General features: G+C 42.5%; 1 protein-coding gene across 1 annotated transcript in view; it reads left to right on the top strand.

Moving 5' to 3' along the window:
- Nucleotides 1-18,326, top strand: part of LOC140370929 (uncharacterized) — a 216,487-nt gene that overhangs the window by 45,327 nt on the left and 152,834 nt on the right. Inside the window, exons 17-18 of the mRNA XM_072458217.1 lie at nucleotides 1,051-1,147; nucleotides 1,538-1,737. Coding sequence (XP_072314318.1) covers nucleotides 1,051-1,147; nucleotides 1,538-1,737 — 297 coding nt within the window. The remainder of the gene's footprint in view (nucleotides 1-1,050; nucleotides 1,148-1,537; nucleotides 1,738-18,326) is intronic.

Genomic DNA, 18,326 nt, shown 5'->3' on the forward strand with positions numbered 1-18,326 from the left:
CTGTGTATCCTCTCTTTCCTCTCTGTGAATCCTCTCTTTCCTCTCTGTGTATCCTCTCTTTCCTCTGGTGAATCCTCTCTTTCCTCTCTGTGAATCCTCTCTTTCCTCTCTGTGAATCCTCTCTTTCCTCTCTGGTGAATCCTCTCTTTCCTCTCTGTGTATCCTCTCTTTCCTCTCTGTGAATCATTTCTTTCCTCTCTGGTGAATCCTCTCTTTCCTCTCTGTGTATCCTCTCTTTCCTCTGGGTGAATCCTCTCTTTCCTCTCTGTGTATCCTCTCTTTCCTCTCTGTGAATCCTCTCTTTCCTCTCTGTGAATCCTCTCTTTCCTCTCTGTGAATCCTCTCTTTCCTCTCTGGTGAATCCTCTCTTTCCTCTCTGTGTATCCTCTCTTTCCTCTCTGTGAATCCTCTCTTTCCTCTCTGTGAATCCTCTCTTTCCTCTCTGTGAATCCTCTCTTTCCTCTCTGGTGAATCCTCTCTTTCCTCTCTGTGTATCCTCTCTTTCCTCTCTGTGAATCCTCTCTTTCCTCTCTGTGTATCCTCTCTTTCCTCTCTGTGAATCCTCTCTTTCCTCTCTGTGAATCCTCTCTTTCCTCTCTGGTGAATCCTCTCTTTCCTCTCTGTGTATCCTCTCTTTCCTCTCTGTGAATCCTTTCTTTCCTCTCTGGTGAATCCTCTCTTTCCTCTCTGTGTATCCTCTCTTTCCTCTGGGTGAATCCTCTCTTTCCTCTCTGTGTATCCTCTCTTTCCTCACTGTGAATCCTCTCTTTCCTCTCTGTGAATCCTCTCTTTCCTCTCTGGTGAATCCTCTCTTTCCTCTCTGTGTATCCTCTCTTTCCTCTCTGTGAATCCTTTCTTTCCTCTCTGGTGAATCCTCTCTTTCCTCTCTGTGTATCCTCTCTTTCCTCTGGGTGAATCCTCTCTTTCCTCTCTGTGTATCCTCTCTTTCCTCACTGTGAATCCTCTCTTTCCTCTCTGTGAATCCTCTCTTTCCTCTCTGTGTATCCTCTCTTTCCTCTGGGTGAATCCTTTCTTTCTTCTCGTCCACAGGAGCTGGTGGACACTCAGGAGCTTCCTGCTCTGTTGGAAGCCGCTCTTTACAAAGTCAAACAAGTCTCTGAGAAATATTCAAGTAAATCTGCTTTAGGTAAGTACACCAGTGTGTGTACATGTACATGTACATGTACATGTACTCTGGATACGGAGCCGAATACTGTTCACCTGCATCAATTAGGGTTTCACTTCTCCTCTGCACATGCTCAGTTAGAGCTTCACTTCTCCTCTGCACATGCTCAGTTGGAGCTTCACTTCTCTGCACATGCTCAGTTAGAGCTTCACTTCTCCTCTGCACATGCTCAGTTAGAGCTTCACTTCTCCTCTGCACATGCTCAGTTGGAGCTTCACTTCTCTGCACATGCTCAGTTAGAGCTTCTCTCCTCTGCACATGCTCAGTTAGAGCTTCTCTCCTCTGCACATGCTCAGTTAGAGCTTCACTTCTCCTCTGCACATGCTCAGTTAGTTCTTTTCCCGCCCGCAGCGTCTGACTACAACCAGGTGATGCAGCAGGTGAGGCGCATGGGGGAGGAGTCAGCGCAGGTGCAGGAGGAGCTGAGGGCGGTGAAGAGCACGATGGGGCGGGTCCTATCGGCCTGGGACTCGTACAGCGACTGCCTGAGCTCGCTGCAGGCCTGGCTCCAGCAGGAAACTGCAGCGCTCAGCCGCGAGCACAGAACACAGGTATAACACTGAGAAGAAACACACAGAACACACTTCCTGTCTTAACAACGCACAAAGAACGCACTTCCTGTCATGACAACGCACAAAGAACACACTTTCTGTCATGACAAAGCACAAAGAATACACTTCCTGTTTTAACAACGCACAAAGAACGCACTTCCTGTCATGACAACGCACAAAGAATACACTTCCTGTCTTGACAACGAACAAAGAACACACTTCCTGTCATGACAACGCACAAAGAACACACTTCCTGTCATGACAACGCACAAAGAATAAACTTCCTGTCTTGACAACGTACAAAGAATCCACTTCCTGTATTGACAACGCACAAAGAATCCACTTCCTGTCTTGACAACGCACAAAGAATACACTTCCTGTTATAACAACGCACAAAGAATCCACTTCCTGTCTTGACAACGCACAAAGAATCCACTTCCTGTCTTGAAAACACACAAAGATTCCACTTCCCTTTATGACAACGCACAAAGAATCCACTTCCTGTCATGACAACGCACAAAGAATACACTTCCTGTCTTGACAACGCACAAATAATCCACTTCCTGTCATGACAACGCACAAAGAATCCACTTCCTGTCTTGACAACGCACAAAGAATACACTTCCTGTTATAACAACGCACAAAGAATCCACTTCCTGTCTTGACAACGCATAAAGAATCCACTTCCTGTCTTGACAACGCACAAAGAATCCACTTCCTGTCATGACAACGCACAAAAAATACACTTCCTGTCTTGACAACGCACAAATAATCCACTACCTGTCATGACAACGCACAAAGAATACGCTTCCTGTCTTGACAACGCACAAAGAATACACTTCCTGTCTTGACACGCACAAATAATCCACTTCCTCTTATGACAACGCACAAAGAATACACTTCCTGTAATAACAACGCACAAAGAATCCACTTCCTGTCTTGACAACGCACAAAGAGTCTACTTCCTTTCATGACAACGCACAAACAATCCACTTCCTGTCCTGACAACGCACAAAGAATCCACTTCCTGTCTTGACAACGCACAAAGAATACACTTCCTGTTATAACAACGCACAAAGAATCCACTTCCTGTCTTGACAACGCACAAAGAATCCACTTCCTATCTTGACAACACACAAAGATTCCACTTCCCTTCATGACAACGCACAAAGAATCCACTTACTGTCATGACAACGCACAAAGAATACACTTCCTGTCTTGACAACGCACAAAGAATCCACTTCCTGTCATGACAACGCACAAAGAATACACTTCCTGTCATGACAACGCACAAATAATCCACTTCCTATATTGACAACGCACAAACAATCCACTTCCTGTCATAACAACGCACAAAGAATCCACTTCCTGTCTTGACAACGCACAAAGAATACACTTCCTGTTATAACAACGCACAAAGAATCCACTTCCTGTCTTGACAACGCACAAAGAATCCACTTCCTGTCTTGACAACGCACAAAGAATCCACTTCCTGTCATGACAACGCACAAAGAATACACTTCCTGTAATAACAACGCACAAAGAATCCACTTCCTGTCTTGACAACGCACAAATAATCCACTTCCTGTCATGACAACGCACAAAGAATACACTTCCTGTCATGACAACGCACAAAGAATACACTTCCTGTCTTGACAACGCACAAATAATCCACTTCCTCTTATGACAACGCACAAAGAATACATTTCCTGTCATGACAACGCACAAATAATCCACTTCCCATATTGACAACGCACAAACAATCCACTTCCTGTCATGACAACGCACAAAGAATACACTTCCTGTAATAACAGCGCACAAAGAATCCACTTCCTGTCTTGACAACGCACAAAGAATCTACTTCCTTTCATGACAACGCACAAACAATCCACTTCCTGTCATGACAACGCACAAAGAATCCACTTCCTCTTATGACAACGCACAAAGAATCCACTTCCTGTCTTGACAACGCACAAACAATCCACTTCCTGTCTTGACAATGCACAAAGAATACACTTCCTGTCTTGACAACGCACAAAGAATACATTTCCTGTCATGACAACGCACAAAGAACACACTTCCTGTCTTGACAACGCACAAAGAATACACTTCCTGTCTTGACAACGCAAAAATAATCCAATTCCTCTTATGACAACGCACAAAGAATACATTTCCTGTCATGACAACTCACAAATAATCCACTTCCTATATTGACAACGCACAAACAATCCACTTCCTGTCATGACAACGCACAAAGAATACACTTCCTGTAATAACAGCGCACAAAGAATCCACTTCCTGTCTTGACAACGCACAAAGAATCTACTTCCTTTCATGACAACGCACAAACAATCCACTTCCTGTCATGACAACGCACAAAGAATCCACTTCCTCTTATGACAACGCACAAAGAATCCACTTCCCGTCTTGACAACGCACAAAGAATCCACTTCCTGTCTTGACAACGCACAAAGAATACACTTCCTGTTATAACAACGCACAAAAATCCACTTCCTGTCTTGACAACGCACAAAGAATCCACTTCCTGTCTTGACAACGCACAAAGAATCCACTTCCTGTCATGACAACGCACAAAAAATACACTTCCTCTCTTGACAACGCACAAATAATCCACTTCCTGTCATGACAACGCACAAAGAATACGCTTCCTGTCTTGACAACGCACAAAGAATACACTTCCTGTCTTGACACGCACAAATAATCCACTTCCTCTTATGACAACGCACAAAGAATACATTTCCTGTCATGACAACGCACAAATAATCCACTTCCTATATTGACAACGCACAAACAATCCACTTCCTGTCATGACAACGCACAAAGAATACACTTCCTGTAATAACAACGCACAAAGAATCCACTTCCTGTCTTGACAACGCACAAAGAGTCTACTTCCTTTCATGACAACGCACAAACAATCCACTTCTTGTCATGACAACGCACAAAGAATCCACTTCTTCTTATGACAACGCACAAAGAATCCACTTCCTGTCTTGACAACGCACAAAGAATCCACTTCCTGTCTTGACAACGCACAAAGAATCTACTTCCTTTCATAACAACGCACAAACAATCCACTTCCTGTCATGACAACGCACAAAGAATCCACTTCCTCTTCTGACAACGCACAAAGAATCCACTTCCTGTCTTGACAACGCACAAAGAATCCACTTCCTGTCTTGACAATGCACAAAGAATACACTTCCTGTAATAACAACGCACAAAGAATCCACTTCCTGTCTTGACAACGCACAAACAATCCACTTCCTGTCTTGACAACGCACAAAGAACACACTTCCTGTCTTAACAACGCACAAAGAATACATTTCCTGTCATGACAATGCACAAATAATCCACTTCCTATATTGACAACGCACAAACAATCCACTTCCTGTAATAACAACGCACAAAGACTCCACTTCCTGTCTTGACAACGCACAAAGAATACACTTCCTGTTATAACAACGCACAAAGAATCCACTTCCTGTCTTGACAACGCACAAAGAATCCACTTCCTGTCTTGACAACGCACAAAGAATCCACTTCCTGTCATGACAACGCACAAAAAATACACTTCCTGTCTTGACAACGCACAAATAATCCACTTCCTGTCATCACAACGCACAAAGAATATGCTTCCTGTCTTGACAACGCACAAAGAATACACTTCCTGTCTTGACACCGCACAAATAATCCACTTCCTCTAATGACAACGCACAAACAATCCACTTCCTGTCATGACAACGCACAAAGAATACACTTCCTGTAATAACAACGCACAAAGAATCCACTTCCTGTCTTGACAACGCACAAAGAGTCTACTTCCTTTCATGACAACGCACAAACAATCCACTTCTTGTCATGACAACGCACAAAGAATCCACTTCCTCTTATGACAACGCACAAAGAATCCACTTCCTGTCTTGACAATGCACAAAGAATCCACTTCCTGTCTTGACAACGCACAAAGAATACACTTCCTGTTATAACAACGCACAAAGAATCCACTTCCTGTCTTGACAACGCACAAAGATTCCACTTCCCTTCATGACAACGCACAAAGAATCCACTTCCTGTCATGACAACGCACAAAGAATACACTTCCTGTCTTGACAACGCACAAATAATCCACTTCCTGTCATGACAACGCACAAAGAATACACTTCCTGTCTTGACAATGCACAAAGAATACACTTCCTGTCATGACAACGCACAAATAATCCACTTCCTATATTGACAACGCACAACCAATCCACTTCCTGTCATAACAACGCACAAAGAATCCACTTCCTGTCTTGACAACGCACAAAGAATCCACTTCCTGTCATAACAACGCACAAAGAATCTACTTCCTGTCTTGACAACGCACAAAGAATACACTTCCTGTAATAACAACGCACAAAGAATCCACTTCCTGTCTTGACAACGCACAAAGAATCTACTTCCTTTCATGACAACGCACAAACAATCCACTTCCTGTCATGACAACGCACAAAGAATCCACTTCCTCTTATGACAACGCACAAAGAATCCACTTCCTGTCTTGACAACGCACAAACAATCCACTTCCTGTCTTGACAATGCACAAAGAATACACTTCCTGTAATAACAACGCACAAAGAATACACTTCCTGTCTTGACAACGCACAAACAATCCACTTCCTGTCTTGACAACGCACAAAGAACACACTTCCTGTCTTAACAACGCACAAAGAACACACTTCCTGTCTTGACAACGCACAAAGAATACACTTCCTGTCTTGACAACGCACAAACAATCCACTTCCTGTCTTGACAACGCACAAAGAACACACTTCCTGTAATAACAACGCACAAATAATCCACTTCCTATATTGACAACGCACAAACAATCCACTTCCTTCCTGTCATGACAACGCACAAAGAATACACTTCCTTTAATAAAAACGCACAAAGAATCCACTTCCTGTCTTGACAACGCACAAAGAGTCTACTTCCTTTCATGACAACGCACAAACAATCCACTTCTTGTCATGACAACGCACAAAGAATCCACTTCCTCTTATGACAACGCACAAAGAATCCACTTCCTGTCTTGACAATGCACAAAGAATCCACTTCCTGTCTTGACAACACACAAAGATTCCACTTCCCTTCATGACAACGCACAAAGAATCCACTTCCTGTCATGACAACGCACAAAGAATACACTTCCTGTCTTGACAACGCACAAATAATCCACTTCCTGTCATGACAACGCACAAAGAATACACTTCCTGTCTTGACAACGCACAAAGAATACACTTCCTGTCATGACAACGCACAAATAATCCACTTCCTATATTGACAACGCACAACCAATCCACTTCCTGTCATAACAACGCACAAAGAATATACTTCCTGTCTTGACAACGCACAAAGAATACACTTCCTGTTATAACAACGCACAAAGAATCCACTTCCTGTCTTGACAACGCACAAAGAATCCACTTCCTGTCTTGACAACGCACAAAGAATGCACTTCCTGTCATGACAACGCACAAAGAATACACTTCCTGTTATAACAACGCACAAAGAATCAACTTCCTGTCTTGACAACGCACAAAGAATCTACTTCCTTTCATGACAACGCACAAACAATCCACTTCCTGTCATGACAACACACAAAGAATCCACTTCCTCTTATGACAACGCACAAAGAATCCACTTCCTGTCTTGACAACGCACAAACAATCCACTTCCTGTCTTGACAATGCACAAAGAATCCACTTCCTGTAATAACAACGCACAAAGAATACACTTCCTGTCTTGACAACGCACAAACAATCCACTTCCTGTCTTGACAACGCACAAAGAACACACTTCCTGTCTTAACAACGCACAAAGAACACACTTCCTGTCTTGACAACGCACAAAGAATACACTTCCTGTCTTGACAACGCACAAACAATCCACTTCCTGTCTTGACAACGCACAAAGAACACACTTCCTGTCTTAACAACGCACAAAGAACACACTTCCTGTCTTGACAACGCACAAGGAATACACTTCCTGTCTTGACAACGCACAAACAATACACTTCTTGTCTTGACAACGCACAAAGAATACACTTCCTGTCTTGACAACACACAAAGATTCCACTTCCCTTCATGACAACGCACAAAGAATCCACTTCCTGTCATGACAACGCACAAAGAATACACTTCCTGTCTTGACAACGCACAAATAATCCACTTCCTGTCATGACAACGCACAAAGAATACACTTCCTGTCTTGACAACGCACAAAGAATACACTTCCTGTCATGACAACGCACAAATAATCCACTTCCTATATTGACAACGCACAACCAATCCACTTCCTGTCATAACAACGCACAAAGAATCCACTTCCTGTCTTGACAACGCACAAAGAATCCACTTCCTGTCATAACAACGCACAAAGAATCCACTTCCTGTCTTGACAACGCACAAAGAATACACTTCCTGTAATAACAACGCACAAAGACTCCACTTCCTGTCTTGACAACGCACAAAGAATCTACTTCCTTTCATGACAACGCACAAACAATCCACTTCCTGTCATGACAACGCACAAAGAATCCACTTCCTGTCTTGACAATGCACAAAGAATACACTTCCTGTAATAACAACGCACAAAGAATACACTTCCTGTCTTGACAACGCACAAACAATCCACTTCCTGTCTTGACAACGCACAAAGAACACACTTCCTGTCTTAACAACGCACAAAGAACACACTTCCTGTCTTGACAACGCACAAAGAATACACTTCCTGTCTTGACAACGCACAAACAATCCACTTCCTGTCTTGACAACGCACAAAGAACACACTTCCTGTAATAACAACGCACAAATAATCCACTTCCTATATTGACAACGCACAAAGAATCCACTTCCTGTCTTGACAACGCACAAAGAGTCTACTTCCTTTCATGACAACGCACAAACAATCCACTTCTTGTCATGACAACGCACAAAGAATCCACTTCCTCTTATGACAACGCACAAAGAATCCACTTCCTGTCTTGACAATGCACAAAGAATCCACTTCCTGTCTTGACAACGCACAAATCATACACTTCCTGTTATAACAACGCACAAAGAATCCACTTCCTGTCTTGACAACGCACAAAGAATACACTTCCTGTCTTGACAACACACAAAGAATCCACTTCCTGTCTTGACAATGCACAAAGAATCCACTTCCTGTCTTGACAACACACAAAGATTCCACTTCCCTTCATGACAACGCACAAAGAATCCACTTCCTGTCATGACAACGCACAAAGAATACACTTCCTGTCTTGACAACGCACAAATAATCCACTTCCTGTCATGACAACGCACAAAGAATACACTTCCTGTCTTGACAACGCACAAAGAATACACTTCCTGTCATGACAACGCACAAATAATCCACTTCCTATATTGACAACGCACAACCAATCCACTTCCTGTCATAACAACGCACAAAGAATACACTTCCTGTCTTGACAACGCACAAAGAATACACTTCCTGTTATAACAACGCACAAAGAATCCACTTCCTGTCTTGACAACGCACAAAGAATCCACTTCCTGTCTTGACAACGCACAAAGAATGCACTTCCTGTCATGACAACGCACAAAGAATACACTTCCTGTTATAACAACGCACAAAGAATCAACTTCCTGTCTTGACAACGCACAAAGAATCTACTTCCTTTCATGACAACGCACAAACAATCCACTTCCTGTCATGACAACACACAAAGAATCCACTTCCTCTTATGACAACGCACAAAGAATCCACTTCCTGTCTTGACAACGCACAAACAATCCACTTCCTGTCTTGACAATGCACAAAGAATCCACTTCCTGTAATAACAACGCACAAAGAATACACTTCCTGTCTTGACAACGCACAAACAATCCACTTCCTGTCTTGACAACGCACAAAGAACACACTTCCTGTCTTAACAACGCACAAAGAACACACTTCCTGTCTTGACAACGCACAAAGAATACACTTCCTGTCTTGACAACGCACAAACAATCCACTTCCTGTCTTGACAACGCACAAAGAACACACTTCCTGTCTTAACAACGCACAAAGAACACACTTCCTGTCTTGACAACGCACAAGGAATACACTTCCTGTCTTGACAACGCACAAACAATACACTTCTTGTCTTGACAACGCACAAAGAATACACTTCCTGTCTTGACAACACACAAAGATTCCACTTCCCTTCATGACAACGCACAAAGAATCCACTTCCTGTCATGACAACGCACAAAGAATACACTTCCTGTCTTGACAACGCACAAATAATCCACTTCCTGTCATGACAACGCACAAAGAATACACTTCCTGTCTTGACAACGCACAAAGAATACACTTCCTGTCATGACAACGCACAAATAATCCACTTCCTATATTGACAACGCACAACCAATCCACTTCCTGTCATAACAACGCACAAAGAATCCACTTCCTGTCTTGACAACGCACAAAGAATCCACTTCCTGTCATAACAACGCACAAAGAATCCACTTCCTGTCTTGACAACGCACAAAGAATACACTTCCTGTAATAACAACGCACAAAGACTCCACTTCCTGTCTTGACAACGCACAAAGAATCTACTTCCTTTCATGACAACGCACAAACAATCCACTTCCTGTCATGACAACGCACAAAGAATCCACTTCCTGTCTTGACAATGCACAAAGAATACACTTCCTGTAATAACAACGCACAAAGAATACACTTCCTGTCTTGACAACGCACAAACAATCCACTTCCTGTCTTGACAACGCACAAAGAACACACTTCCTGTCTTAACAACGCACAAAGAACACACTTCCTGTCTTGACAACGCACAAAGAATACACTTCCTGTCTTGACAACGCACAAACAATCCACTTCCTGTCTTGACAACGCACAAAGAACACACTTCCTGTAATAACAACGCACAAATAATCCACTTCCTATATTGACAACGCACAAAGAATCCACTTCCTGTCTTGACAACGCACAAAGAGTCTACTTCCTTTCATGACAACGCACAAACAATCCACTTCTTGTCATGACAACGCACAAAGAATCCACTTCCTCTTATGACAACGCACAAAGAATCCACTTCCTGTCTTGACAATGCACAAAGAATCCACTTCCTGTCTTGACAACGCACAAATCATACACTTCCTGTTATAACAACGCACAAAGAATCCACTTCCTGTCTTGACAACGCACAAAGAATACACTTCCTGTCTTGACAACACACAAAGATTCCACTTCCCTTCATGACAACGCACAAAGAATCCACTTCCTGTCATGACAACGCACAAAGAATACACTTCCTGTCTTGACAACGCACAAATAATCCACTTCCTGTCATGACAACGCACAAAGAATACGCTTCCTGTCTTGACAACGCACAAAGAATACACTTCCTGTCATGACAACGCACAAATAATCCACTTCCTGTCATGACAACGCACAAAGAATACACTTCCTGTCTTGACAACGCACAAAGAATACACTTCCTGTCATGACAACGCACAAATAATCCACTTCCTATATTGACAACGCACAACCAATCCACTTCCTGTCATAACAACGCACAAAGAATCCACTTCCTGTCTTGACAACGCACAAAGAATCCACTTCCTGTCATAACAACGCACAAAGAATCCACTTCCTGTCTTGACAACGCACAAAGAATACACTTCCTGTAATAACAACGCACAAAGAATCCACTTCCTGTCTTGACAACGCACAAAGAATCTACTTTCTTTCATGACAACGCACAAACAATCCACTTCCTGTCATGACAACGCACAAAGAATCCACTTCCTCTTATGACAACGCACAAAGAATCCACTTCCTGTCTTGATAACGCACAAACAATCCACTTCCTGTCTTGACAATGCACAAAGAATACACTTCCTGTAATAACAACGCACAAAGAATACACTTCCTGTCTTGACAACGCACAAACAATCCACTTCCTGTCTTGACAACGCACAAAGAACACACTTCCTGTCTTAACAACGCACAAAGAACACACTTCCTGTCTTGACAACGCACAAAGAATACACTTCCTGTCTTGACAACGCACAAACAATCCACTTCCTGTCTTGACAACGCACAAAGAACACACTTCCTGTAATAACAACGCACAAATAATCCACTTCCTATATTGACAACGCAGAAACAATCCACTTCCTGTCATGACAACGCACAAAGAATACACTTCCTGTAATAAAAACGCACAAAGAATCCACTTCCTGTCTTGACAACGCACAAAGAGTCTACTTCCTTTCATGACAACGCACAAACAATCCACTTCTTGTCATGACAACGCACAAAGAATCCACTTCCTCTTATGACAACGCACAAAGAATCCACTTCCTGTCTTGACAATGCACAAAGAATCCACTTCCTGTCTTGACAACGCACAAAGAATACACTTCCTGTTATAACAACGCACAAAGAATCCACTTCCTGTCTTGACAACGCACAAAGAATCCACTTCCTGTCTTGACAACACACAAAGATTCCACTTCCCTTCATGACAACGCACAAAGAATCCACTTCCTGTCATGACAACGCACAAAGAATACACTTCCTGTCTTGACAACGCACAAATAATCCACTTCCTGTCATGACAACGCACAAAGAATACACTTCCTGTCTTGACAACGCACAAAGAATACACTTCCTGTCATGACAACGCACAAATAATCCACTTCCTATATTGACAACGCACAAACAATCCACTTCCTGTCTTGACAACGCACAAAGAACACACTTCCTGTAATAACAACGCACAAATAATCCACTTCCTATATTGACAACGCACAAAGAATCCACTTCCTGTCTTGACAACGCACAAAGAGTCTACTTCCTTTCATGACAACACACAAACAATCCACTTCTTGTCATGACAACGCACAAAGAATCCACTTCCTCTTATGACAACGCACAAATAATCCACTTCCTATATTGACAACGCACAACCAATCCACTTCCTGTCATAACAACGCACAAAGAATCCACTTCCTGTCTTGACAACGCACAAAGAATCCACTTCCTGTCATAACAACGCACAAAGAATCCACTTCCTGTCTTGACAACGCACAAAGAATACACTTCCTGTAATAACAACGCACAAAGAATCCACTTCCTGTCTTGACAACGCACAAAGAATCTACTTCCTTTCATGACAACGCACAAACAATCCACTTCCTGTCATGACAACGCACAAAGAATCCACTTCCTCTTATGACAACGCACAAAGAATCCACTTCCTGTCTTGATAACGCACAAACAATCCACTTCCTGTCTTGACAATGCACAAAGATACACTTCCTGTAATAACAACGCACAAAGAATACACTTCCTGTCTTGACAACGCACAAACAATCCACTTCCTGTCTTGACAACGCACAAAGAACACACTTCCTGTCTTAACAACGCACAAAGAACACACTTCCTGTCTTGACAACGCACAAAGAATACACTTCCTGTCTTGACAACGCACAAACAATCCACTTCCTGTCTTGACAACGCACAAAGAACACACTTCCTGTCTTAACAACGCACAAAGAACACACTTCCTGTCTTGACAACGCACAAAGAATACACTTCCTGTCTTGACAATGCACAAACAATCCACTTCCTGTCTTGACAACGCACAAAGAACACACTTCCTGTAATAACAACGCACAAATAATCCACTTCCTATATTGACAACGCAGAAACAATCCACTTCCTGTCATGACAACGCACAAAGAATACACTTCCTGTAATAAAAACGCACAAAGAATCCACTTCCTGTCTTGACAACGCACAAAGAGTCTACTTCCTTTCATGACAACGCACAAACAATCCACTTCTTGTCATGACAACGCACAAAGAATCCACTTCCTCTTATGACAACGCACAAAGAATCCACTTCCTGTCTTGACAATGCACAAAGAATCCACTTCCTGTCTTGACAACGCACAAAGAATACACTTCCTGTTATAACAACGCACAAAGAATCCACTTCCTGTCTTGACAACGCACAAAGAATCCACTTCCTGTCTTGACAACACACAAAGATTCCACTTCCCTTCATGACAACGCACAAAGAATCCACTTCCTGTCATGACAACGCACAAAGAATACACTTCCTGTCTTGACAACGCACAAATAATCCACTTCCTGTCATGACAACGCACAAAGAATACACTTCCTGTCTTGACAACGCACAAAGAATACACTTCCTGTCATGACAACGCACAAATAATCCACTTCCTATATTGACAACGCACAAACAATCCACTTCCTGTCTTGACAACGCACAAAGAACACACTTCCTGTAATAACAACGCACAAATAATCCACTTCCTATATTGACAACGCACAAAGAATCCACTTCCTGTCTTGACAACGCACAAAGAGTCTACTTCCTTTCATGACAACACACAAACAATCCACTTCTTGTCATGACAACGCACAAAGAATCCACTTCCTCTTATGACAACGCACAAATAATCCACTTCCTATATTGACAACGCACAACCAATCCACTTCCTGTCATAACAACGCACAAAGAATCCACTTCCTGTCTTGACAACGCACAAAGAATCCACTTCCTGTCATAACAACGCACAAAGAATCCACTTCCTGTCTTGACAACGCACAAAGAATACACTTCCTGTAATAACAACGCACAAAGAATCCACTTCCTGTCTTGACAACGCACAAAGAATCTACTTCCTTTCATGACAACGCACAAACAATCCACTTCCTGTCATGACAACGCACAAAGAATCCACTTCCTCTTATGACAACGCACAAAGAATCCACTTCCTGTCTTGATAACGCACAAACAATCCACTTCCTGTCTTGACAATGCACAAAGAATACACTTCCTGTAATAACAACGCACAAAGAATACACTTCCTGTCTTGACAACGCACAAACAATCCACTTCCTGTCTTGACAACGCACAAAGAACACACTTCCTGTCTTAACAACGCACAAAGAACACACTTCCTGTCTTGACAACGCACAAAGAATACACTTCCTGTCTTGACAACGCACAAACAATCCACTTCCTGTCTTGACAACGCACAAAGAACACACTTCCTGTAATAACAACGCACAAATAATCCACTTCCTATATTGACAACGCACAAACAATCCACTTCCTGTCATGACAACGCACAAAGAATACACTTCCTGTAATAAAAACGCACAAAGAATCCACTTCCTGTCTTGACAACGCACAAAGAGTCTACTTCCTTTCATGACAACGCACAAACAATCCACTTCTTGTCATGACAACGCACAAAGAATCCACTTCCTCTTATGACAACGCACAAAGAATCCACTTCCTGTCTTGACAATGCACAAAGAATCCACTTCCTGTCTTGACAACGCACAAAGAATACACTTCCTGTTATAACAACGCACAAAGAATCCACTTCCTGTCTTGACAACGCACAAAGAATCCACTTCCTGTCTTGACAACACACAAAGATTCCACTTCCCTTCATGACAACGCACAAAGAATCCACTTCCTGTCATGACAACGCACAAAGAATACACTTCCTGTCTTGACAACGCACAAATAATCCACTTCCTGTCATGACAACGCACAAAGAATACACTTCCTGTCTTGACAACGCACAAAGAATACACTTCCTGTCATGACAACGCACAAATAATCCACTTCCTATATTGACAACGCACAAACAATCCACTTCCTGTCTTGACAACGCACAAAGAACACACTTCCTGTAATAACAACGCACAAATAATCCACTTCCTATATTGACAACGCACAAAGAATCCACTTCCTGTCTTGACAACGCACAAAGAGTCTACTTCCTTTCATGACAACACACAAACAATCCACTTCTTGTCATGACAACGCACAAAGAATCCACTTCCTCTTATGACAACGCACAAAGAATCCACTTCCTGTCTTGACAATGCACAAAGAATCCACTTCCTGTCTTAACAACGCACAAAGAATACACTTCCTGTTATAACAACGCACAAAGAATCCACTTCCTGTCTTGACAACGCACAAAGAATCCACTTCCTGTCTTGACAACACACAAAGATTCCACTTCCCTTCATGACAACGCACAAAGAATCCACTTCCTGTCATGACAACGCACAAAGAATACACTTCCTGTCTTGACAACGCACAAATAATCCACTTCCTGTCATGACAACGCACAAAGAATACGCTTCCTGTCTTGACAACGCACAAAGAATACACTTCCTGTCATGACAACGCACAAATAATCCACTTCCTGTCATGACAACGCACAAAGAATACACTTCCTGTCTTGACAACGCACAAAGAATACACTTCCTGTCATGACAACGCACAAATAATCCACTTCCTATATTGACAACGCACAACCAATCCACTTCCTGTCATAACAACGCACAAAGAATCCACTTCCTGTCTTGACAACGCACAAAGAATCCACTTCCTGTCATAACAACGCACAAAGAATCCACTTCCTGTCTTGACAACGCACAAAGAATACACTTCCTGTAATAACAACGCACAAAGAATCCACTTCCTGTCTTGACAACGCACAAAGAATCTACTTCCTTTCATGACAACGCACAAACAATCCACTTCCTGTCATGACAACGCACAAAGAATACACTTCCTGTCTTGACAACGCACAAAGAATACACTTCCTGTCATGACAACGCACAAATAATCCACTTCCTTTATTGACAACGCACAACCAATCCACTTCCTGTCATAACAACGCACAAAGAATCCACTTCCTGTCTTGACAACGCACAAAGAATCCACTTCCTGTCATAACAACGCACAAAGAATCCACTTCCTGTCTTGACAACGCACAAAGAATACACTTCCTGTAATAACAACGCACAAAGAATCCACTTCCTGTCTTGACAACGCACAAAGAATCTACTTCCTTTCATGACAACGCACAAACAATCCACTTCCTGTCATGACAACGCACAAAGAATCCACTTCCTCTTATGACAACGCACAAAGAATCCACTTCCTGTCTTGACAACGCACAAAGAATCCACTTCCTGTCTTGACAATGCACAAAGAATCCACTTCCTGTCTTGACAACGCACAAAGAATACACTTCCTGTTATAACAACGCACAAAGAATCCACTTCCTGTCTTGACAACGCACAAAGAATCCACTTCCTGTCTTGACAACACACAAAGATTCCACTTCCCTTCATGACAACGCACAAAGAATCCACTTCCTGTCATGACAACGCACAAAGAATACACTTCCTGTCTTGACAACGCACAAATAATCCACTTCCTGTCATGACAACGCACAAAGAATACGCTTCCTGTCTTGACAACGCACAAAGAATACACTTCCTGTCATGACAACGCACAAATAATCCACTTCCTGTCATGACAACGCACAAAGAATACACTTCCTGTCTTGACAACGCACAAAGAATACACTTCCTGTCATGACAACGCACAAATAATCCACTTCCTATATTGACAACGCACAACCAATCCACTTCCTGTCATAACAACGCACAAAGAATCCACTTCCTGTCTTGACAACGCACAAAGAATCCACTTCCTGTCATAACAACGCACAAAGAATCCACTTCCTGTCTTGACAACGCACAAAGAATACACTTCCTGTAATAACAACGCACAAAGAATCCACTTCCTGTCTTGACAACGCACAAAGAATCTACTTCCTTTCATGACAACGCACAAACAATCCACTTCCTGTCATGACAACGCACAAAGAATCCACTTCCTCTTATGACAACGCACAAAGAATCCACTTCCTGTCTTGACAACGCACAAACAATCCACTTCCTGTCTTGACAATGCACAAAGAATACACTTCCTGTAATAACTACGCACACAGAATACACTTCCTGTCTTGACAACGCACAAACAATCCACTTCCTGTCTTGACAACGCACAAAGAACACACTTCCTGTCTTAACAACGCACAAAGAACACACTTCCTGTCTTGACAACGCACAAAGAATACACTTCCTGTCTTGACAACGCACAAACAATCCACTTCCTGTCTTGACAACGCACAAAGAACACACTTCCTGTAATAACAACGCACAAATAATCCACTTCCTATATTGACAACGCACAAACAATCCACTTCCTGTCATGACAACGCACAAAGAATACACTTCCTGTAATAAAAACGCACAAACAATCCACTTCTTGTCATGACAACGCACAAAGAATCCACTTCCTCTTATGACAACGCACAAAGAATCCACTTCCTGTCTTGACAATGCACAAAGAACACACTTCCTGTCTTAACAACGCACAAAGAACACACTTCCTGTCTTGACAACGCACAAAGAATACACTTCCTGTCTTGACAACGCACAAACAATCCACTTCCTGTCTTGACAACGCACAAAGAACACACTTCCTGTCTTAACAACGCACAAAGAACACACTTCCTGTCTTGACAACGCACAAGGAATACACTTCCTGTCTTGACAACGCACAAACAATACACTTCTTGTCTTGACAACGCACAAAGAATACACTT

This window comes from Eucyclogobius newberryi, unplaced genomic scaffold (genome assembly GCF_026437365.1).
Source record: "Eucyclogobius newberryi isolate DKJ021-1_F unplaced genomic scaffold, fEucNew1.0.hap1 SCAF_21, whole genome shotgun sequence".
Classification (NCBI taxonomy): domain Eukaryota; kingdom Metazoa; phylum Chordata; class Actinopteri; order Gobiiformes; family Gobiidae; genus Eucyclogobius; species Eucyclogobius newberryi.